The 24437-nt window shown below is 41.0% G+C and overlaps 1 protein-coding gene across 1 annotated transcript in view; it reads left to right on the plus strand.

Annotated features, from left to right (window-relative positions):
• The window catches only part of PTEN (phosphatase and tensin homolog), a 78053-nt gene that overhangs the window by 34218 nt on the left and 19398 nt on the right, over nt 1-24437 (plus strand). The window contains exons 3-5 of the mRNA XM_044659228.1: nt 11364-11408; nt 14974-15017; nt 16155-16393. Of these exons, the coding sequence (XP_044515163.1) occupies nt 11364-11408; nt 14974-15017; nt 16155-16393 (328 nt within the window). The remainder of the gene's footprint in view (nt 1-11363; nt 11409-14973; nt 15018-16154; nt 16394-24437) is intronic.

Here is a 24437-nt window from a genome sequence, read left to right on the forward strand (position 1 = left end):
AGAATTATTTTTTGTTAAACTAATTGTTTGCTTCCTCAGTAATCTCATTGTTGCCCATTGGTGCTAGATAAGGTATCAGATAGGACAAATATCAAAAGGCAGCAAAAGAAAATGTCTAAATTTACTTCCAACATGTATTTATTGGGCAGCTGATAAGTGCTAGGGTGCAGCCGAACACACAAAAGAAGTATTGTTCCTGGTCAGAGAATCGGAGAAGTAAGTAAGTGGCCATTGCCTTTAAGTCTAATGCTGGCAGGTGTCTTAGGCATCATGTAGTTCTGCCTTTGCAAGTCAAGGGACGACACGCATTCATGAAGTACCTCCTGTGTGCTCAGTGCTGAGTTAAACAGATTGGGGAATTGAGGCCCAGGCGTGGGAGTGACTTCCTGAAGGCCGTGTGGACATTTCATGGTGGAACAGAACAAGAACCCCAGGGCTCCTGATTCCCAGGTTCATGTACTTTCCATTACAGCATGTTCCCTATTCACGTCTGATCTGCACTGTATCGGCTGGGAAAGAGGAAGAGCAAGACATAAATATGATAATATTTAAAGAGTAATGGTGCCACTTGTCAGAGCCCAGTTAAGTAGTGCAGGCAAAGAGCTTAATCTTTAGGCTACTCTACAACAGGGCAAACATCATTTGGGAAAGGCTTGATCAACTAGATGGAGCTTGAACTGCCTTGATTGGGGGGTGAGCATGGCACTAAACACAGGATGGAGAAGGACAGTTTAGACAAGTCCAAGGCTCTGAATTTAAATGAAGCCAAGTCTCATTTGAGTCCAATTGACCTGATAGGAACAGGGAATTTGAATTTGGAGAAGTAAGAGCGTTAAGGGCAGATTGCAGCCAGATTGGGAAACTCCTTGATGGAATGTCCCAACGAGCTTCAACTTGAAGTGGACTTATTGAAAGTTTCAGAGGAGATTAAGCTGAATGGAGTGTTCGATAATTGGACTCGGGATAACATGTCAAGAATTCATCGTGACTGAGGAAGAAAACACATGGGCTCTCCACCAACTAATGGAAATAGTTTTGTCTGAAGAACACTTTGCATTGTTTGTTTATTAGAAAGAAATTTTGTCTTTATTCAAGGCCTCGAGAGCCAAAAGCAATTTTGAGTTTGGGCTTACATGCTGTAGATATAAATGTTAATTCTTTCTGGGCTCCCAGCTTTGGAGCATATCACCATTAAGCAAGACTACATTGTCCTTGTGATGGTGTGAAAATTTGGAGTTTGAGGCTCCAGCAAGGGGGCCCATCACCCTACTCTTTTTAGTAAACAGGATTGTAGAATAACCCTGCATGAGGCAGGCCACATGGTGTAGCCAAAAGTATATTGGAGCTCAGCTAAGACCTCAACTCTGCTATAAGATGTAGTTCCTGGGGCCTGACGTTGTGTCCTGTCCCCTGAGAGTGTTGAAATAAATGTAGGGTCCTTCCAGCTCTGTTTTATCCTATGTTATTTCATACCCCAAAGTTTATAGATAATGCCTTTGTAATTTTTCTAGATAGAAGAGGTATTTTCAGAATTGTGGACAGTGGATAGAGTACAGGGGCTGGAGTCTGGAAGACCCATCATCCTGAGTTCACATCTGCCTTCAGATGCTTAACTGGCTGAGTGATCCTGGGCAAGTCACTTAACCATGTTTGCCTCAATTTCCTCAGCTGTAAATGAGCTGGAGAAGGAAACGGCAAATCGCTCTAGTATCTGCCAAGAAAATCCCCAGGGTGGGCAATGAGGGGTAGGACCGGACTGAGAAATGACTGAACAGCATGAATGGATGCCATGTGAAGTAAGCAGAACCAAGAAAACGGTATACACAGTGGCTATGGCAGCATAGACAGAAAGGACCCCCATGCAGCACACCTGAAGCTGAGTGATAACAATGTGTGGTTAGTTCAGCTGCTGAGGCTGAGATTCCACGGAGCTTGGATCCATCCTCTGCCACTGGTGCTGATTTTGACCTGACAGTGAACACCAAGAAAACAGGTTCTCCACCGGCCAGCACTGCATCCTTCGTACGTGGAACAGCAAATGGAGAAGTGCATAAATTCCCTTCCAGAGGCAGTAGGTGGAGGCATGCATTGTTAGAGCCATCTCAGGGTTTAGAAGTCTCTGAAGGAAGATTTGGGAGAAAAGAAGCAGCAGGCTGCCCACCAAATTGAAGGTTGTTGGGCCATTGTGCTGACCTCATTGTGGTACCTCTGTGGAACCTGGGCAGTCTACCAGCACCATGCCAGGAAAAGGAATGGCTTCCGTTTGAATTGTCTTAGAAAGATTCTGAAGATCACCTGGTACGATAAGGTGCCAGAGCCTGGGGTCCTTTCTTGAGCTGAACTGTCAAGCATTCATACTCGATGGCAGAGAGTGCAACTCCTTTGGGTTGGCCGTGTTGTTCAAGTGCCAGATGCACATTAATCTAAAAGACTTATGAAGGACTCACATGAGGCAGGTGCTCCCAGGAAAGTCAGAAGAAACGATAGCCTCTCCAGATCTCTCTGAAGAACTTTGGTGTCAACTGTGAGACATGGGAGTCACTGGCACAGGACTGTCCAGCTGGCGTGCCCACATCAAAGAAGGTGCTAATCTCTGTGAACAAGGCAGAATTGCAGTAGCAAGAAAGAAACAGGAGACGCACACATTTTAGAGCCTTCTCCATCCCAAATGTTCGTAGTGGCTATTTGTGCCCAGTCTGTGGTAGAGCCTTCTGAGCTCATCTTGATCTGATCAGCCACAGTCAGATACACTTCAGGTTGACACTGTTATAGGTAATGTATAATTTATAGATAGACTTAAGTAGTGAGCAGGTAAAAGGCAGACCAGCCTGGCTGGCTGAGAACATTCTTAAATTACCTATAACAACCCCAGCATAGTAATGCATTTTGGTCCTCTTCAAGTATGAAGGACAACAATATCCATAATCAATAGAGGATACTGTCATCAGCATTTTTCTCAAGATGTTTTTTATTTGAAAAAACCCAATCAGCGGTGTGATCCTGGGCGAGTCACTTAACCCCCATTGCCTAGCCCTTACCATTCTTCTGCCTTGGAACCAATACCTACTTGCTAATAAAGGGATAATGTTGTATTTTTTTTAAATTGGAATTTGACATGTTTTCTCCAATGTATGTAAATATAATATAAAGTAGATAACTTGTTGAAAAATAGGAATAGCACTTCAGTTTTCATTAGATTAAGTAATCATTGCCTCAACAAGGTACATTTTATTTTTTGGTATAGATTAACATTTAAAATTAGATGTAACAGATTCCTTCTTAAAAATATAGAAATGGAGGGGCAGCTGGGTAGCTCAGTGGATTGAGAGTCAGGCCTAGAGACTGGAGGTCCTGGGTTCAAATCCGGTCTCGGACACTTCCCAGCTGTGTGACTCTGCAAGTCACTTGACCCCCATTGCCCACCCTTACCACTCTTCCACCTAGGAGCCAATACACAGAAGTTAAGGGCTTAAAAAGTATATATAGAAATGGAAATGATTTGTTGATCATCCATAGTATTAGACAGAAATGACTTAGAAGCATGATATCCCTAAATGGTTTGTTACTTTTGGACTTTGCTTTAGTTGATTCAGATATTTGTGTGCTGTTATCCTTGGCAAATTTATCTTTTAGTTAAGGGAAAAAATTCAGACATAAGAAGAGTATATGATAAAATTACAATGTTGACACATTTGATTTTTTTCTTTTTTTCCTTTGCAGCTTGCAACTCAAGAGCAATTTAAAACAATACTTAATTACCTCTTCCTATCCAGGGAATATAGGGAAGAAGGAAAGAGAACTGAGTATTGGGGATTAGATGATTCCAAACATGATTGGGTTGTATAATAAGGTCCCTCCTTTTAGCACATCTCATACTATTCAGTAAAAGGGGCAGCTAGTGTAGCTAGCTTCAGAAGAACAGTGAATTTTAATTGGGATGGGGAAATCTTTTCAGTCATTTCTGTGACTTATCATTTTTGATAAAATCAGAATTTTAAAGAATTTCTCAGTTTGATGTAGTAACCTACCCAGGAATAAGGTTAGTTGAATGGATTTTTCTTGAAAGAAACCAGCCAAAACGAGTTGTTGAAAACATCCTATTTTGTTACAGAATCATTAAATATAGAAAAAATAGGCAAGCACTATTCCAAGGCATCAAGATTCTCCTTTAGGAACATAGATTTGATCCTAAGGACCTTGTGCAACTCCCAGAGATCCCTGCTAGATTGGAATTTAGGCTCTGAATCTCAGTCCAAGAATTTTGAAGGAAAATGAAATACAGGAACTGTAAATGCTTGCCATAAGATAGATATTTTTACTATTTTATGGAATCTTGATGAATAATTGAAGGAAAATCATAATTACCAGGGAGGTGGTGCAGTGAATATCGCACCAATCCTGGAGTCAGGAAGGCCCGAGTTCAGATTCGGCCTCAGATATTTAATAGTTCTGTGCCTCTGGGCAAGTCACTTAGTCTCCATTTGCCTTGATTTCCTCACCTGTAAAATGGGGATAATAATATCTACTTCCCAGGATTGTTGTGAAGATCAAATATGAGATAATAATTACCAAGTGTTTAGCACGGTGCCTGGCACATAGTAAATGCTTTATAGAAATTAGCTATTACTATCATCAGCCGTTTCATTTTAAAGTCTATGGATAGAGTGATTAGATAATTATTGGTTTCATGCTTTGAGGAAAAGCTCCAGGAATTGAATTAGTATCTTCCTGTTTGTTGAATCCAGAAGTAATAGGGAAGGACTTCCGAAAGTGAGGGTATGCCAGCAGGTTCTGTGGTAGATGGTAAATACCCAGTAGGGTATCCCAAAATCTTAGTGCACATGTAGACTTTAATAGCTAAAAAGTATACTGGGAATACTGTGTACACATTTGTGTGGGCAGGCCTGTAGGCCCACCTTAGCTTTTATTTTCTGTCCTGCGAAGAGGATAGAATTGTATTAGTTAAGGATTATAATTGCTTGAGGTTCTCTTGATTTGGTGTAAGGATCAAATTGTAGGTTTTCCTAAGAGAAAAAGTAGTTCCAGAGGATAGCATAAGTAGAAAAGCAAAAATTGATTTAATATAAACTTTATTTGGAAATGTTTGTATTTTTCCAATTACATGTAAAAATTTAAACATTTGTTTTAAAAGATTTTGAGTTCCAAATTCTCTCCCTTACTCTTTCTTTGAGCAGGCAAGCAATTTGATATAGATTATACATGTGTAGTCATGCAAAGCATTTTAATATAAATTTTAGGAAAGGATCTCCTGGTTACTGAATGTTGAACAGACTTCTGAAAATCGAAGAATACATCCTCTTAAATATTTTAATTGGGTTCTAATTCTTATTACTTGTCTGAACTTTAGAGAAAGGAGAAGAGGGGAGAAACAAGCATTTATTAAGCATCTACTGTGTTCTAGGAACTGTGCTACATGCCTCATATAGCATATCTCAGCCCTGGGAAATAGGGACTGTTATCCCCATTTTACAGATGAAGAAACTGAGACTGAGAGAGGTGAGGTGACTTGCCCAGGGTTAGTTAAACAGTTAAATCTGTATCTTGAGACAGGATTTGAACTTGGTACTTCCTGACTTCAAGCCAGACAGTAGTTCCAGAGTGCTTCAGTTTAGTTAACATTATTGTGAGGAAGGGACTTTACTGGAGGATAGCTGAGCTGCTTTCCCACTCTCACTCTATTCTCCCATGATGCTCTGACTCCCTCCCCTGCTTCATCTTTTTTATACTTAAAAGTCTTTGTTTTGTTCCTGATTGGGGAGCTGTCCGTTGTGCTGAGTCAATTTTCTGTGTTGGCCAGAAAAGGTCTGCACCCCCACCCCCTTTTTCCTCTCCTCTTCCCCTTATTCTGAATCTAAACAAACAAAAGGAGCATTTTCGTAACTGATGTGTAACAGAAGAAAAAGATGGTACATGAAACTGCAGCACTCTCTTGTGTATTTATTTTAAATCTATAATATTTATTTAAAATACATAATAAATTCAGTGTTATGATACCACTGCCTCTTTTCTACTCACACTCCTTAAAAAGAACTATACTTAAAAAGAGTATCTCAGAAGCAATCCAGTGATTATAAGGCATTTCTAGAGTCTCTGTTCCTTGTTCCTCTTTATTTTGGGCAGGCATAACACTAGTTATGCTGTGTAGTGAGTCAAACAATATACCTCTAGGAGTGAATGATTTCAAAAGCCTCTCAGCGATGCTTCATAATTACACACCATCCCAATTTTACAGAAACCCCAAGTCATAGTTATCACTGCCATCATCACTCTTTGCAGATAGAGCATATACTGAGCATATAATTGAGGAAAACAAAATTTTAAAATCCAGTACAATGCTGTCACCTGTCTACTTTAATAATGTGTTTCCAGTTATTAGGTTCAAATAAAATTAGTCCGTGTTGAGCCCTCACTCTCCCTATGATGGGATTCTCCCTATAGAAATTAAGGCAGGAGAGAAAAGGAAACAAATGAAAAATCCTGTTGACTTGGTGAGAGAAATCAGGTTGACCAAAGTAGCAACAACAGCAACAAATGCTGAGACAGATTTTTTTTTTTTGTCTGAAATCAGCATATTCCTGCTAACTTGGGGCAAAAACCAGGGTAGTAGTCGTGTTTGTAGAGAGGGAGCCATGAGTGCAGAGCTGTGGCTGTGACTTGGCAACCAACTAATTAATTACAGGGGTTGAGGAAGAGGAAGGAGTCAGGGATGTTTCTGAATTCACAAAGCGAGGTAATTAAGGGGTGATGGTACATGCATAAAATAGAAATTGGAAAAACTGGGGAATGAGGTAAGGGGAAAAGATGAGATGGATTCCATTTTGAACATGTTGAGTCTGAAATGCCACTAGATCCCCAGGTAGAGTGGTTCCCCAGGCAACTGGAGTTCCGGAAAGAGGTTAAGGCAGTAGATTTGGGAAGCTTCTCTGTGGAGAGATCATCTAATCAGTGGGAAACAAAATTACTGTGGGAGAGCACAGACAGAGAAGAGACTTGGATTTGGGACAGTCCTTTGTGGGCAGGAGATGGCTGATGATCCACTAAAGGAGACATAAAAAAGGAATGGTGAAATGGGAGGCTGGCCAAAGGAAGGAAAGAATATTCAGGAGGAATATGGCCAGCGGAGGAATAAACAGCTGTAAAGACTTACCTTAGTGATGGAGTGAGAGAGAACCTTTGGATTTTGCAGATGTGGGTAAGAGTCTTGAGCATTTTGGATTTTGTGGTAGTTTCAGAAAGGAGATAGATTGGCAAGGTATAGAGAGGTTAGGAAATGGTATTTAGTTATGAAAAGGAGAGATAGAGAACCAAGGCTTGTGGAGTTGGCCTAAGCCAGTGAGGGTGTGGTTCTTTGTTTTTTAAATGATGGGTGAGAAGTGTTGAGGAAAACCTGGGCAAATAGATTCATTAGAAAAACAGATTGAAGATGAAAGAAAGGAAATGATGAAGGGAATAAGGACTCAAGTTAGAGACATTGACTAGAGCAGTGATCCCCAAAGTGGGCGCCACCGCCCCCTGGTGGGTGCTGCAGCGAGCCAGGGAGGTGGTGATGGCCACAAGTGCATTTCTGGGTTCAAGAAATAGTTTCATAATTTCAAGGTTCAATGTTTCTAATTTACACCTTTCTTTACTATATTTTATGAAAAAGGTAGAAACATTAATACATACATCTTTCCTATTAATTGCTATTAAAATAAAAAAAATTAATATCCAGGGGGCGCTAAGGAATATTTTTTTCTGGAAAGGGGGCACTTGACTAGAGCAAAAGAGGAAAAATCGGGGCAGCTGGGTAGCTCAGTGGATTGAGAGCCAGGCCTAGAGACAGGAGGTCCTAGGTTCAAATCCGGCCTCAGACACTTCCCAGCTGTGTGACTCTGGGCAAGTCACTTGACCCCCATTGCCTACCCTTACCAATCTTCCACCTATAAGTCAATACACAGAAGTTAAGGGTTTAAAAAAAAAATTAAAAAAAAAAAAAAAAGAGGAAAAATTGGGAGCTGCTACAGAAGTGGGCTAATGAGGACCTTAGGTTTCTTTTTTCCCCTTAACAGGGAGTGAGCAGGTCCTCTCCTGGGCAGGCGAATGAGAATTTGAGATAGGCAGTATGGTTGAATGGAAAGAGGAGTGGTATAAGGAGCAACTTAACCACAAGAAGCTCACATATTTTGGTGTCATATTTACATTTGAAAAAGCACAGTATGTGGAACTCTTATGATTGCTTTCTTAAATATAAAATGTTTATACTAGATTAATGACAAAGTATTGCTTAGAAATCTCTACTATTCATTTCAAGAAAAAGGATAAAACTTTAAAATCAATTCTGATTTTATAGGTACATATTAAGAAAGCTTGTAATTGATAGCTTGATAGCTTCAATATTGAATGATTGATTCCCAAACCAAAATGAAAACCTTTTTTTACATTGCCCCTTCACCTCTGAGAGAATGTACTACTTTATTGGCAGATGTATCCTATCTAGTCTCTTATCTCCTTTATCTGTTGTTTTCTTCCATGAGAATATGGGCTCCTCCGGGGACTGTCTTTCTTGATTGCATTTGTGTATTTGTGTCCCTAAATAGTTCCCAGGCCTTAGTTGGTAATGCTTAGTCTCTCATCTCTGGTTAGTCAGACACAGTGAGTAGTTTGTAGATAACAATTTTATTTGAATCAGGGGCTTGGAATTAGCTAAATAACCCTGAGTAGCCTTACTTTTCCTTTCTTTTTTTCCACCTTGAAAAGGTAGATAATTTTGTCAAACATTGTGCCGAAAGTGAAATTGCCAAATTTATAAAATTGGGAGAAAAGGCCATTAGTTGCAGACTAGATGGCATCTCCCTAAGGACACCAATCTAATCTCCCAAGTAGTGCTAGAGATATTCTTTTTTGCCATTGAAAAATATTCACATTTCCACATTTAATCTGAGCTTCAGATTTCTGGAGTATTGTAACAATAACTAGAATTTATTTTGGTTTAGTTTTCCAAGATTTAGCAACTTACTTCCCTTCAATTTGAATGTAAGATACAACCTTGAGATCAGAGAACATATGTGTGTGTGTGTGTGTATTTTTTTTGTTTGATTGTTTTTGTTTTTGTCTTTGTATCTGTATCCCTGGGAACTTGCTGAGTGTCTTACACAGGGCTTATTCCCTTAATAAATGTTTAAATTGAATTTGAACATATCCTGCCATGGCTGATGTGAAGTCTTAACATTTATGTGCATGTATAATATTGCTACATGCATTCTTTAACGATGATAATTTCATTTTCATTTGGCAAACCAACCTGAGTTTTTGAGGCATGTCTCTACACCAAAAATGCAATCTTTTGCTTCTTTTTATTTTTTAAATTCTTTTTTTAAACCCTAATATCTTATATATATATCCTTCTATATTAATTTTATTTGTTACAGGGCTAGGCAATGGGGGTTAAGTGACTTGCCCAGGGTCACACAGCTGGGAAGTGTCTGAGGCCAGATTCGAACCTAGGACCTCCCCTCTCTAGGCCTGGCTCTCAATCCACTGAGCCATCTAGCTGCCCCTCCCCACCTTTTGCTTCTTTTTAGAAGAAGAATGGTATATGTAGTAAAATAAAACTAGATTGAAATGATTTATGTTTTGCAAACATTTGCAGACTAGTTTGACAGTCATAGATAATTGATTTTTAGAGCTTACCTGTTTTGGTATAAATCTGCCACAATTTTCCTTATGTTAACTTAGTGTTTAAAAAAAATGCAAACATATATGACTCTTGGCTCAGAGAGGCTGCTATTCGCTGGAAAGGCTTCCTGGACTCTACCCTTATTTTGTGACTCTCATACATGGCTGTTGGCTAATTCAGATAACTTTTTCTGTTGCCTGAACTTCTTATTTGAAGGGCCCATATATTCATTATTGCCTATTATAAATATGAGAGTATTTATGAAAATCTGGAAATAAATGAAAAATTATATACCAACTAGACATGGCACATGGAGGTAATTGAGTGAAATGGAAAGAGAATTGAATGATGAATCAAGAATTAGAGCCATTGTCCCACCTGCCATTAACTAATAGTGCGATCTTGGATGTCTCTTCTCAGCTTTGCTCAGCTGTTAAACAAAGGGTTTGAGATAATAATCTCAATACAGGTCTCTTCAGGACTTTTGAGTCTTTGAAGTAATATTGGAATATTTTGAGGAGTCACATGTACGTTTTGAGTTAAATGCATTCTTTATCTCCCCATGACCCCAGCCAGGAAAAAAAAGAGAGAGAGATGTTTGTATGTGTTGATTTTTATATAGAAAGGTTGGAATGCTTTTTGACACACGGATGTTTTTACTTGCCCAACACATTCAGGTGCCAGGACTCATTCTCTTCTCATTTCTGGCCCTTCTGCGGCTTGTAGACCCTAAATATGCTTACAGAACAAAGTATTGTGGATGCCCCTCCAAAATAGAAACTCTTGGAAATCCAGGGGAAAGTATGAAGAGTGATGGGGAAGAGAATGAAACAAATGAGAGAGCTATTGGAGCAGGACTTTGCTTTGGATGGTTTGTTTGGCAGGGGGGTGGCGAGTAAAGACCTTGATTCTGGACTGATCTTACTGTTCTTCACAGTGAGATTTCAAGTTTGTTCCTGTGAACACTTGTGTGTATAGATGATGCCCTCTTAATAGAGTGATCCTTAAAAAAGAAATCTGTATAAGCTGAGTTATTTTTAATTATTTTTAAATGCAGGTTGAGCCATTAACAACATAATAGTCATTCCTTACTGCTTCTTGCTTTAGCTTCACCTTTAGATCCCCCCCCGGACTCCTCTGGTAGCCACTCACTCCCTGGAAGCCCTGGGATGGAGCAGTTATCAGAAAGTTTTTAGATGCATACAATTACAAAGACGACTGAAGATCAGTGAAAGTAAAGATGCACCTTTTCCCCTATCCACATCCACGCACACCGCATGAAGGACCTTGCTCTGCTTCCGATGATATTCCCAGGATATTGAACCAGGAGCTACCTTATTTGTAAGCTTTACAGTGAGAAAAGTGCTTCCTGGAATCAAGTGAATAGAAAGGCAACTTGTAAGTCACACGACAGGGATTCAGATGAGTCTTTTGATTCAAAATAAGTACTTTCCCCACCATGCCATATATTGTATTATTTAAATATAGTATTAGTAAGGTGTAAACTACCCATTCTCCCTTGGCAGTAATGCACCCCGAGAAAGATTTTTTCAGGCATCTTCTCACCGAATATAAATATTGCTTAAGATTAGAAAAGAAAACTTCAGTTTCCAGAGTTTCTTGAGTTCTGTTAATATGAAGTGTTAATGATTCTTATTAATGATGACCTCTTTTTCTTTACTTCAAGGTTTTTGGATTCAAAGCATAAAAATCATTACAAGATATACAATCTGTAAGTATGTTTCACTGCTTCTAAAAAGAGCTCTTAAGTGAAAGTTGTTTCCTTTCTAGGTTGATGAGATATCATTAAAGATATTATTTTACCGAACCATATTTGTAAAACAATTAGTTCAAGAAGTCTGATTGAAAACATTGTTAGCTCTCTTAGTAAGTGTAGTGATGAGGTGAAGCTGGGATGTTGGCAAGGATTTCTGTTACTTGATCTGCTTTAAATGACTTGGCATCCTGCCGGTCTTGGGAGAGCCAGTGACCACGTGGTCACTGGAAGGGTAATTCCCAGCAGAGTGGCTGTGATGCCCCAGACCTGCCCTGTGAAGTTAGAGATGGTTCTTGTTCTTGACATCCATTCCATGGGGAGGCCGTCTAAATCACTTTTTTGACCTCTCTCTCTCTTTATGGAACTCAGAAATGTTGCTTCAATAATTGGATTAGGTGGTTTCTGTTCTAAGACAATATTACAGAGATTGTTGTCTGTGCCTGAGCAACATTGTCTCTTCTCTCTTTTTTTGGGGGGGGGGGTTTAGGGGGAAGGGTGGCAATAAGCCCTAGGGAAAAAAATAGGCATTTTTTTTAAACCTTACCTTCTGGATTGGTTCTAAGTAGAAGAGTAGTATAGGCTAGGCAATGGGGGTGAAGTGACTTGCCCAGGGTCACATAGCTAGGAAGTGTGTGAGGTCAGATTTGAATCTAGGATCTTCCGTCTCTGGGTCTGGCTCTCAAACCACTGAGCCACTCAGCTGCCCCACAAAATCAACATTTAGAACAGGTTTTTTGGGTGACTTTTTTTCATCCTGAAAAATTGTAGAAAAAAATCCATCAAAATTGCTTACTAGTTTATTTCGATAACAGAGATGTTTAAGATTAGACACTTATGCTTTAAAAATGACCATCTGTAACTCCAAAATAATTTTTCTTTTTAATTATATTTATTTCTCATATTTTTGAAATAGTCATTTTTATTATCTCACTCTCTAGTAGTGAGATTTCTGTTATCCCAGAGCATTAGGTCCCCATATATAGAGAATGGCTAAGTATGGTAGAAATTACTGTCTAGAGTAAGATGGAATACTTGATTTCAAGCGATAACAGACGTCAGGAAACTTAGAATTCACTTAGCTCAGACACTTGGCTGTTGGCCGGTCAATTCTTGGCTCTGAACTGAGCTCAGCAGCCTCATCTGTAAAGTGGAACGATAGAGACTCCTTCCTCTATCCCTCTCACAAGATGGTGGTTTTAAGGAAGGTGTTTTGTAAATCTTGAAGTGTCTGAGCTATTATGAAAGTTTGACTGTTTTCATTGCTTTTGGGTGGCTGTTTTCTAACTTGTGAAGGGTAGATTTAGGATGTAGGATCATTGACTTCCATATGGAAGGGACCTTTGAGGCCAGGTATTCTGTCCCAGCGAGGGGAAAAGGATTTGCCTTAGGTCAAACAGGTGGAAAATGGGAAAAATCATTCTTGTGTCTAATTCAGTATTGTCTTCCGTTGTTCTATTCTGCTGATTCTTACTTTCTCTGTCTTAAAGCATGAGCAGCTGAGTGAATGTTGGCCATTTCTTTCTCTAGCAGTTAGGAACAAGGAAATAATTACTCTATTTGATCAAGGCTCGGGAAGAGAAAGGAATATGCAAGGATAATAGTTTTATATCTTTGAACAAAGATGAAACCCATCTCTTAAGTCTGGAATTTGCAAAGGAACCTTGGAAATGAAGAAATGCTTAACTTATATTCAACATATTATTTCAAAGGACAATAATATATGTATATATTTGAGGAAACATTTAATCATAGATGATTAAAATTAGCTTTAGTGTTTAGAGGGATAATTTTAATCAGCTAGAAAATTTAAATAGAACACCCCATCCCTTCATGATAGGAAATAAATGGGACATTGCCATATACTTGAAATTACTTGATGTGTTTATTATAAAAAATTTCTTGTTTCTTCATTCCTTTAGATCAATTGGGCCCTTTCTGTCATAGAAGGGACCTCAACCTCTGTCTGAATAAGAATGCCCTTCTACTTTGACTTCTTTCCTCAGCTCCCTGTGTTTTATATTTTGACCCCAGTTAAATGGGGGGAAAATAATACCTATGGCTGCCTTGTCTAACCAGGATTATTGAGAAACTACATATAAATGACTGAGTTAAGAAGCAGTAAAATAAAATTCTCCAGAATCCTCTTGCTCTTTGGTTAAATGACTTGTTTTTTAAGTTTGTGGTGGGTAGGAGGAGCTATAGTTCTGAACCTGTGGTCTCATTTGTGTATGAAATCCATTAGTGACCTGTTTTGGACATTTAGGGCTCAATCAATTTGTTTAAGACCACAAATAGTTTGGGGCAGCTGGGGTAGCTCAGTACCTTAGACACTTCCCGGCTTGTGACCCTGGGCAAGTGCCTTAACCCCCAGTGCCTACCTTTACCATTCTTCTAACTAGGCGCCAATACACAGAAGTTAAGGGTTTAAAATAAAAATTAAAAAGTCAAAAGATCACAAATAGTTTGTATTAATCGAAGGCAAGACTTGAATCCAAATATCCAAGACCAGCCTGCTACCTACATTCGTATATATACACACACACACACTCCCCTTCCCCCCCCCCCCCATCTGCCTATTATTTAAATTAAATCCTGGCAACTCTACCCTCCAAACATATTTCTGTTAAAAGGTAAAGAAGTTGGGGGCAGCTGGGTAGCTTAGTAGATTGAGTGCCAGGCCTAGAGATGGGGGAGGTCCCATGTTCAAATATAGCCTCAGATACTTCCTAGTCTCTGTTTAAACAATATATCAATAGATGGTAACAAAACTACTCAAGTGGGACACTACTGATGTCCGGTTCCTCCCCCCACCCCCTTCTGTCTTTGAAGCACTACTAATGATCAAGGCAGAGGACTGGTAAGGGCTAGGCAATGGAAGTTCAGTGACATGCCCAGTGTGGCACAGCTAGGAAGAGTCTGAGGTCATATTTGAACCCAGGTCCTTCTAACTCTCTAGGCCTGACTATTCACTGAGCCTCCTAGATATCTCTCTGATTTCTTTCGAAATAAAAAATGGGCACCTCCCCAGACAAGCTGTTCATGAAAAGAAAAGGACCCTGAGAGAATTCCGAGACCATTGGTCAATGCCAACCCTGCTTTTTAGTGGCTGGTCTGGGTAGCCTTGGGGTGGCGAGAAATTCACTGAATTCCTTGGTGTCAGCCACCCCTGATTGGGATTTGGGTTTTACTGCTCTCTTTCCTTCTTCCTTAGGTGATTTCCTCTTTTGGGGCCTCAGTTTCCCTAGCTGTACAGGGGTGGGCAAGGGTGGTTCATTCATGCAGTTGGAGCTCAGGATTTCAAGCTTTCTAAGGTGAAGATTTATTAAAGTTTGATCTTCTGAAGAAGTGGGTGGTGATGTTAGCTTTATCTGTTGCTTCCCCTTTAGTGTCATTTTGCAATATTTCTACTGCTGTTTAAATGTGAACAACTTCAAAATGCCTGCTGGATGTCTCTGTCTCATTTTAGTGTTTGAAAGGAGACTTTGGCTTACGTCAATGACCATTTTAACTTTTCTTTTAGATGTGCTGAAAGACATTATGATGCCACCAAATTTAACTGTAGAGGTAAGTACCCAGGCCTCCCTTTGGCTCAGGTTTGCAGTTAGAAAATCAAAGAGATTAAATTCTCTTGTTGGAGGAATAGAAGAAAGCATTCTTCAGGGCAGAATTAGAAAACTGACCAACCGGAGTTTGGAATTGGGTTCTAGAGCTTCAATAGAACTGGATTCCAGAGACATGCCTATAGCTTAGCCCTGGGGAGTTCTGGGGAAATGCCATTTAGGAGAAGTGCTGTTGCTGTTGCATTTGGCTTGAATTCTGTCCATCTAAAGATTGGGTGGAGAATCACTTATCTTTTTTTGCTCCCATTATGTGTTTGCTACTAGAACAGGGGTCGGCAACCTTTTTGGCCGTGAGAGCCATAAACGCCACATTTTTAAAAATGTAATTTCGTGAGAGCCATACAGTGCTCACAGTGCCGCTCCTGTAACAGCACCTGAAAAAAAATGGACTTTATGGCTCCTGCAGAAAGAGCCATACGTTGCAGACCCCTGTACTAGAAGATTACTTTGTTATTTCTTTGTACTCATCAGTCATGGCTAAACTCAAATTAGTAACCTAAGGAGCCCCTTTAAAAAAAAAGGTTATTTAGTTGGCATATAAAAGAAGGGTGCTCCTTTGTCATTCATCCGAACCTCAGGCTCCTTTTCCCTTTGAAAGGATGCTCCTGCTCTTGGATGGAGGCACTTTTTTGTAGGTAGAGGAGGAGAAGGACCCAAAGACTTTCCTTCCTTTCAGGATCCACTTGGCTGATGAACTTTAGCCCATTTCTGCTCTGCATGGTGGAGGTGGGAGGTGGGGCAAGATGCTGCCTTACTGGCCAAGGTAAAAAGTGTCTTTGGATCAGAAGTGAAGGAATATGATGAATTAGCATATGGTGTGGTAAAAGTTTTCCCTAGAATTCTGGTATTCATTACTTAGACTCTTTGCCTAGAAAACCTTTGTCATATAGAGTAAAATTTTACATATATAATTGTATAAATCATATAAATTTATACAATAATTTATGTTTATATAATGTATATCAATATACAAATACATAATAATAATATACCCATCTCTGGTAATTGCACAATTCCGAGTAAGAGTACTGTTGGAGAAAATGGATATTGTCTAATGGACACATTTGTCTTGTTGACCCAGTTGCACAGTATCCTTTTGAAGACCATAACCCGCCCCAGCTAGAGCTCATCAAGCCTTTCTGTGAGGACCTGGACCAGTGGCTAAGTGAAGATGACAATCATGTTGCAGCAATTCATTGTAAAGCAGGAAAGGGACGGACTGGGGTCATGATCTGTGCGTATTTATTACATCGAGGAAAATTTTTAAAGGCCCAAGAGGCTCTAGATTTCTATGGGGAAGTCAGGACCAGAGACAAAAAGGTGAGTTGTATGTGGGCATTCTTTGCTTCTTTCACCCCAGCTCCTGGAGCTCAGGATTTCTCTAAGCGGGATGGGCTAGTTTTCCCAGGACCTTGGGATGTTGTACTTCCAGCCTTAAGCTCTTGAATTCCCTAGGAATTCAGGCGAGCTGCACTTTCATCTTTCCTTTCAATCTCCATTACTCCTTTTTGTACTTGCTTCATTCTTTCTGCAAAGAAAAGGAAGTAACATAATGAGTTCTCTTCATCTCCTCCTAGCCCATTCTCCTTGGCAAAGCCACTCTGGTCTCTCTTCTGGTTTTCCTGCTTCTGAATGATAGCTAGCATTATTTTGTTCTTAAGTCAAAACCAGCCATATTGTTGTGGTTGTTCATTTGTTTCAGTGGGTCCACCTCTTTGTGACCCCTTTTCCCTTTTGACTTTTGACTTTTCCTGGCAAAGATACTAGAGCAGTTTGCCATTTCCTTCTCCAGCTCATTTGACAGATGAAGAAAGTGAGGCAGTAGGCTTAAATAACTTGCCTACAGTCATACAATTAGTAAGTTTCCGAGGCTGGATTTGAACTTGAGAAAATGAGTTTTGCTAACTCTGGGCCTGGTACTTTTTCCCACTATGCCACTTAGGAGTCACAACCAGCTATATTGGCTCTTTCATTAGCATTTTTTATATCATTCTTGTAGTGCCCTCCAAGTCATCGATATTTATCTTTTATGAGTCCCATCTTTTGTTTTCTCTTTGATTTTTTTTTTTGTAAACTTATATTTGTTCTTGTACTGTCCACACCGGTACCTTTAGGTCAGAGGTTCTTAACCCTGGAGGCTGTGAACTTATTTTTTTTTCCTTTTTCAAAGTATTTTGATTACTGTATTTGAAGACTCTTAGATTCCTTTGTAAACTGTGTATTTTATTTTATGCCTTTAAGAATCCAATTCTGAGAAAGCTTTTCTAGTTTACTGAAGGAGCTCAGTATGTACAAAGGGTAAGGACCCCTGCTTTCAGCTATTAAATATGCCACTGAGTCAAACATTAAGTTGAATTTAGCTGTGATGTGTTGTCCTGGCTAAAGACGTTCATCATCTGCCTTAGTCTGGGTTAAGTAAAGAGACATGGCAGCTCAGCTTGTGTGTGGAGTATGAGGGCATTTGCAATCCTCTGGTGGGAAGAAAATGGTGGTGAAATAGAGCAGCATTACTGCAGACCTCATTGAGGAACATTTGAGAAAAAAGTTCCTTGTGAGAGAGTAGGGTGTGAGATCCCAGGGAAGCAAGATCTCCCTGAAAATCATGAAGAGTGAGAAACCAGAAGGACTGGGCTTCTCCAGCAAGTCTGGAGTATCCTCTTCTCAGAAGAGCTGAGATTGGACTTTCCCCGACTGAGGCTCCTTCCTGAAGCGTCTGTGTTTGGAGGAGTTGGTGATGATGAAAAGCCAGGCCCGACTCTAGTCGCTCCCTGCTCCAGAGCAGATGGATTCTTCCACACCTTCTCCAATTTCTCAAGGTGCACAGGACCTTTCTGTGGGGATATCAGAGTGGTTTTGGGGCTTCAGTCTTCTCTGCCCCTCCCTTAGGTGACTCACCTACTCCCTTTCTAGTGGGACAATGCTGGGTGATGTCTTCTGCCTAGTTCTCATGTAGAAGCTATTGATAAGTCTCTACTGCAGCCTGTTTATACCTGTAGCTCATGACCAAATAGCCACAGAAGAAACTCATTCTGTAGCCAAAGCCATTAAGAACCATTCCAGGCTGGATTTTTGAGAAGTCCAAATCTAAAAGAACAGATGGTTCTTTTAAGATCACAGATGGTTCTTTTCCACCAAAAAGTATTCAAGGAGGTGTCAATAACCAACAACCTATACCAACCTAGAATAGTGCTAACACACTGAAGATATCCTTAAGAATAGCATGAGAAGGAAAAAGGTAGCCAACTTTGTGGATTACTTTCTGTAGTGGACGACATCTTGCCAGTCATACCACTGAAGAAGTGAAGAGAATTTTGGATCCTCTGTTTGATAATTAAAAAAGCCAAACAAAACTCCATAGAGCACATATTGTTGTCAAATATGGTGTCAGTGAGGGACATGTGGCCTCATCTCATGTGTTCTCCAGAGTCAGGGAAGGTGGTGAGCTCCAAGGACCCCCTCAGGTCTAAAGGATTCCTTATTGACACTAAGCTTCTCTCAGGAGTCAGATTTGCAGAAAGCATTGTACTCATGGCATCAAACCTCAGAACACTACAGAGCAGGGGTCGGCAACTTTTTTGGCCGTGAGAGCCATAAACGCCACATTTTTAAAAATGTAATTTCGTGAGCGCCTCCAGTGCTCACAGTGCCGCTCCTGTAACAGTGCCTGGAAAAAAAATGGACTTTATGGCTCCTGCAGAAAGAGCCATACGTTGCCGACCCCTGCCTCAAGTGAAGTGTTCTTCCAGTGTGAGAAGTCTGAGGCAATGGGACAAGTTTCCAGGGTGTAAAAGGTTTTCAGTTGCAAGGTAGAAAAAGTGGAGATGAGCCATCGAGTCAGTTTGGAGAGGACACCTTGGGCCTGAGCCCCCTCCTTATGTTGGTATTATTGAGCCAAGTCCTGAACCTGCAGGGAGGGAGATCCAGGGTCTGGCTTTTCCTCTGAACTGCTATGACACTGGATAGATCATTGAATTTCTATGCCTTAGGCATCTTCCTGGAATTTTAACATTGAAGTTGTAGATGGATCAAGATCTATCTTGGCAAAGGGAGTTCCTGTGTAGAGAAGATCACAGAGCCCTTTACCTGTTTATTCATATACATGCAGAAACACACGCATGTCTGTCTTGTCTGAGAGAGAGAGAGAGAGAGAGAGAGAGAGAGAGAGAGAGAGAGAGAGAGAGATTGGTATTCTGTGGTATCTTTCAAGAGACAAGGCCTCTGATTTCTACAATGTAATAAATATTATTGGATAACTACTCTAGCTAAGTATTGAGAGGTCATTAGGCTGTACCATTAAGTGATGACTTCAGCCACCTTTGGAAGCATCAGATAATATAAAATGACCCTCAATCCTCTGTGGACCTCCTTCCCTCCTGCCCCCATCCCCCAGATGTGGAGTAATGGGGTGCAGGTTGGTAGGAAGGACAGTAGATGAGGTAAAGAACGACACTTTTTTAGGCCATCCGCAGATTTCTTGGTCATTGTTTGTGTTTGCCTGAATCAGTTTTTTAGGCTTTTTTCAATTTTCTCATGACTCTTGATTGTCATCGTTTAGACTTCCTTAAGAAAGGGTGATTGTATGCGTGTCTTTTAAAAAAATTTATTTTCCCTGTTTTGGTGTCAGTCTTGTTGAAAAGGTCAGGCTGGCATTGCCTCAAGCTGCATGTATGTTTTCCACATTTTTATTCTAATTTGGTATTGAGTTTGAACTACACATGAACTAATTGATGGTATGACTGTACCCCTCAAGAAAGAGTTAATGAATTTCATCTTTGTGTGATAAGGTTTGGTCCAGTTAATGCAGTGGGTCTGAGGGGCAGGTAGGTGTCTCAGTGGATAGAGTGACAGGCGGTGAGTCAGGAAGACTCATCTTGCTGAGTTCAAAACTGGCCTCAGAAACTTCCTAACTGTGACCCTGGGCAAGTCACTTCATCTTGTTTGCCTCAGTTTCCTCGCCTGTAAAATGAGCCAGAGAAGGAAATGACAAACCTCTCTGGTATCTTAGCCATGAAAGCCCCAAAAGGGGTCACAGAGTCAAATATGACTGAAACAACTGAACAACCACATTACACACGTGATACCCCTTTCCCAATTAAGTCAGCATAGCCTTTAATAAGTGGTTACTTTCATGCCAAAGAGTAATGGGGAACACAGTAAAAGAAAGATATGTTGGAAAATGGCCCAGGATTAAGAAATGAGATCACAGGCTTGCAGATGACCCCGAAGCTCCATGTTTAAAATGCTCCACATTTAAAATTACTTTAGGAAAAGAGGCAGAAGTCCCTGGATAAAGCAAACACTTTAGAACGTCAGCTGATTGGCAGAACCTCACAAGGAGGCCAGTGGAAGGTCATGAACAAGTGTGCACTCAGGCAAAACGTTCCCACATGGGCCACGTCCACACACAATGTCTCATTCTGAGTCGAGTCCATCACTTTTCTCTCAGGAGGAGGGTAACATGCTTATTATCATCAGTGTTGAGATTCCAACATGCTTCAAAGCTGTTTTTTCCTTTCCGTTGATGTTATTGTAGACATTGTTCTCCTCATTCAGCATCAGTTCATGTTTCTTTATTGCTTAGGGTACAATGATACTCCCTTACATTCCTATGCCATTTGTTCAGGTCAGGCATCTTCTAAGTGATGAGCACCCTTGTAGTTTCCAGTTTTTTACTACCACAAAAAGCCTGATGTAAGGATTTCTATGCATAGGAGCCCCTTTCAGCATTCTTTGTTCTCTGTGGTATGGACATAGCAGTGCTACCACATCTAGTGGGTCCAAAGTAGACTAACCGTTTTAACAGCTTTGTGGGTATACAGAATTCCAGATTTCTTTTCAGAATGGCTGGGACAGTTCACAGTTGATCTGAACTTTTCAAGAAACCATGGATTCAAGCTTTAGAGGTGTCTTCATGTGCTCCTTTTGGAATTCAGGGAACAGCAAGTGATGCAGTTTGACTGATTCATCGCGCTTGAAGGGAGAGCCAGCATGGGAAGACTTTGTAGCTTGTGTTTTCTTCTCAGATCATTAGCAGAGGGATCCTTGCCCCTGTTTCTAATGATACGTCCATGTGTACATTCCAGCAATTCCTTCAATCTTTCTAGGCTTCTCTTTGCTTATTGGTGAAACAAGTAGGTTGAACTAGATGGCATCTGGGGCCACTTCTAGATGTGGGTCTTTTATTGGCATTTTGGCTGATATGTGAATAGATTGGAGAGAAAAATTCTGATGGTGGCTGAGAGAGCTGAGGAAGAGGGAAGAAGCTTTTCTAGTATGGGCGAGTTTGGGGGTGGTGGGGAGACATGCTGAGGTTAGCTGGGGACGTTTGTTGGAAGTGGTGATGAGCCCTCGTAGGTGGCCGTGTCTGGTGGGTGTGAGTGGTGTAGACTTGAAGCTTATCCAAAGAAATCCTTGGGAATTCTGTAGATCTGGTAATCATCTAGTGATATCCCCTAGGCTAGATATGGCCCTTAGGGAGACAATGGAGAGAGAAAAAGCAAAGTTCTCTAGAATACTAAACTGTTCAGGGGCCCTGCAGGTGGTGGAGGAGTGTGGGGTAGCAGCTGCCTGGGATGCCCAGGGGGAGTGGTCAGAGAGGGTAGAGGAGAGCCTGAGACCGAGGGGAGGAGGACCCATAGTGTCCAGTGTCAAAACAGAGAATGGCTCCACATGGGGCACATCGGGCTCATGTGTGACCTTGGAGCAGTTTCAAGTGGATGGTAGGATTGGCATGTGGTAGAAATGAGGACATCAGCCTGGCTTTCTAGGAGGAGCCATAGGGCAGGAGCTTAAGGAAAGGGAAGGGGCAGATGGGTTCAACCATGGAAATCTTTCTTCTCTAGAAGTCAGGAGCCCCGAAATTGGTGGATGGAGGTGGGGGGGAATCTCATTCACGGAGAGCCCCTGTTTTCTTAGCTATAAAAACAGCAGTTGGGGAAGGGCAAGTGAAAGACTCCTGGGGCCTTCCAGCTCCTGGCTGAGGACTCTTGACAGACATTTTCTGTCTCCGTTTGGGGGTCCCTAGAGGCAAAGTTCATTTCACATGATGGTTTATGTCTGTTCTAGGATCCCCCTTGAGTCAGGTCCCTTTGTTGTTTGCTTTTTCCTTCCTCAGCTGTGCCCTTTCCTGGGAGTGCCCCAGAGAATTATCCCAGGAGAGCTTAAGCTCCTTGAGGGCAAAAGAGCCCTTTCCTTTGTGCCATTGGCTCTCCAGAGGCCAGCAGGGCAGCTTATTGGATTGAGTGGCATTTCCAGTGCAGAGTTTGTGCATTGCTGCTCCTTATAAGTCATGGTGCTTCTCTGAGCGACATCCATCTCGGGGTATGGGAGAAGAATCTGGGTGTAAGCAGAAAGAACACTGGACCTGAGTTCAAATTTTGGTTACCATTGTGTTCTGTCCTCAAAACTGTTAGTTGGCATTGGCTTAGAATGGACTTCAAATCTTCTAACGGTTCTCTGTTTAACTATTGGCTGTGTCATGGGCAGTGTACTTTTTTATTTCTGAGCATGTCATGGTGAGATGTCCTAAAACCCCTTTTGCTTCCTACATAATAGCTCTCTCACTGATCATAGTGGTTCTGTCCTCTCGTCAATGTGCTCCTCGTTTGCTGTTCCTCGACCAGGCCTTCCTGGAGATGAGTCCCCTGACCCTGCCGGTGTGGCCATGTGGGACGGGCATCTTCATGGAACCTTGGCCACTCAATCCACTGAGAAGTGGAGATCATTATACCTTGTTGTAGAATACTCAGACTGGCTCCCACTTGTAAGACTCTTTGCAATTCACCAAATGCCTTTTTGGCAGCAACATTGAAGCAGCCTTTTACAGATCATGAAATGGGCCAATTATGCTTGGGACTTACCCAGGACATAAGGATAAGAAGTGGAGTATGAGCTCGAACTCGGATCTTCTACCTCCAAGCCAATTGTTCTTGACCATTAGGATTCTCCTAGGAAATTTATATTTGTCTGACAGTGTTGATGAGTAATACTCATTTTGTGCTCTGACAAAAGTTGGAGAAGGACTTTCATGATCTGTAAAAGGCTGCTTCAAGGTTCCATGAAGATGCCCGTCCCACATGGCCACACCGGCAGGGTCAGGGGACTCATCTCCAGGAAGGCCTGGTCGAGGAACAGCAAACAGTTAAACTCTATTGTGTAAGTTTGATGATTTCATGCTTTGCCTTTTCAGTATAATAAAAATTAATTCCTAAATTTGCTTTTAATCTGTCACAGCTCTGAATTTGGATTTTTTTTGGGCTGGGAGGAAGAGAGTTGGTAGAAGTACTCTTGGGAGGCAAACAAATTCTGTATAAGCTCTTGGGTGTCCAGAGTCCTCCTTGCTTACCAGTATTTGTGCCATGGGGGGTGGGGTGGGATGGGATGTTACCTCCTTTTTTGAAAAAGCCCTTCTGTCATATTATCAATTCTAAGAGTAAGGACTAGGCGATTGGGGTTAAGTGACTTCCCAGGGTCACACAGCTATGAAGTGTTTGAGGCTAGATTCAAACCTAGGTCCTCCTGACTAGGCCTCTCTCTATCACTGTATTATCTAGCTGCCCAGTGCTGCCTCCTTTGGTTGTCAGGTTAGATCTCAAACCCTTCTTGCCTTTGACTTTTCTCTCCTAAGAAGGCCAAGTTCAGAAAAGGGAGAAAAAACTGACTTTTGGGGAATCTTTGCTTTTTACCACTCCCAGGAAAGGAGCAGCATTTCTTGATTGTTTTCTAGGCTGCCTTAAGTGTAGATAAAATATTTCAATTGTTCTTGAAAGTTTGATCCAACTTCTTTCCAAATTACTAATGAGGTGAAAAGTCTGATTTAGTATTTATTTGTCACATTCAGATCTCAGATGTGAAACAGAAATTCTACTATAACAATAAGCTTGGCCATTTCCAAACAGCTTAAGATGTATCATTGAATATCAGATCTTCTTTGCCATTATCAATACGCTGATAAGATTGGGAGTAACTGATGTTGTGCTTTAAGGTTTACAAAGTACTTTATATATAATATCTCTTTCATCCCTATAAGGTTTAGATGCTGTAAGAATTAAGCCCGTTTTGCAGATGAAGAAATTGAGTCAAGTGTCTGGAGTGGCATTAAAACCCGTGTCTTCCCACCACGAGTCCAGCATTCTGGCCACCCTCCCATGTTCCGTCAGCAATCTAATCCCAAGCTTGTTCTGCCATTCATTTCAGAGGAGGGCCCATTCAAATATAGAGCCTTTTGGCCTGGTGCAAAAGACTGGCTTCTGTGGAGCTTTATATAGTTCAGGAATGTCATCTCTGAATTTATTTTCTCTTTAATTTCAGTTTAGCAAACATTTATTAAATATTATATGCCAGGCACTGATAAGTGCTGGGGCTA

This window comes from Gracilinanus agilis, chromosome 2 (genome assembly GCF_016433145.1).
Source record: "Gracilinanus agilis isolate LMUSP501 chromosome 2, AgileGrace, whole genome shotgun sequence".
Classification (NCBI taxonomy): Eukaryota; Metazoa; Chordata; class Mammalia; order Didelphimorphia; family Didelphidae; genus Gracilinanus; species Gracilinanus agilis.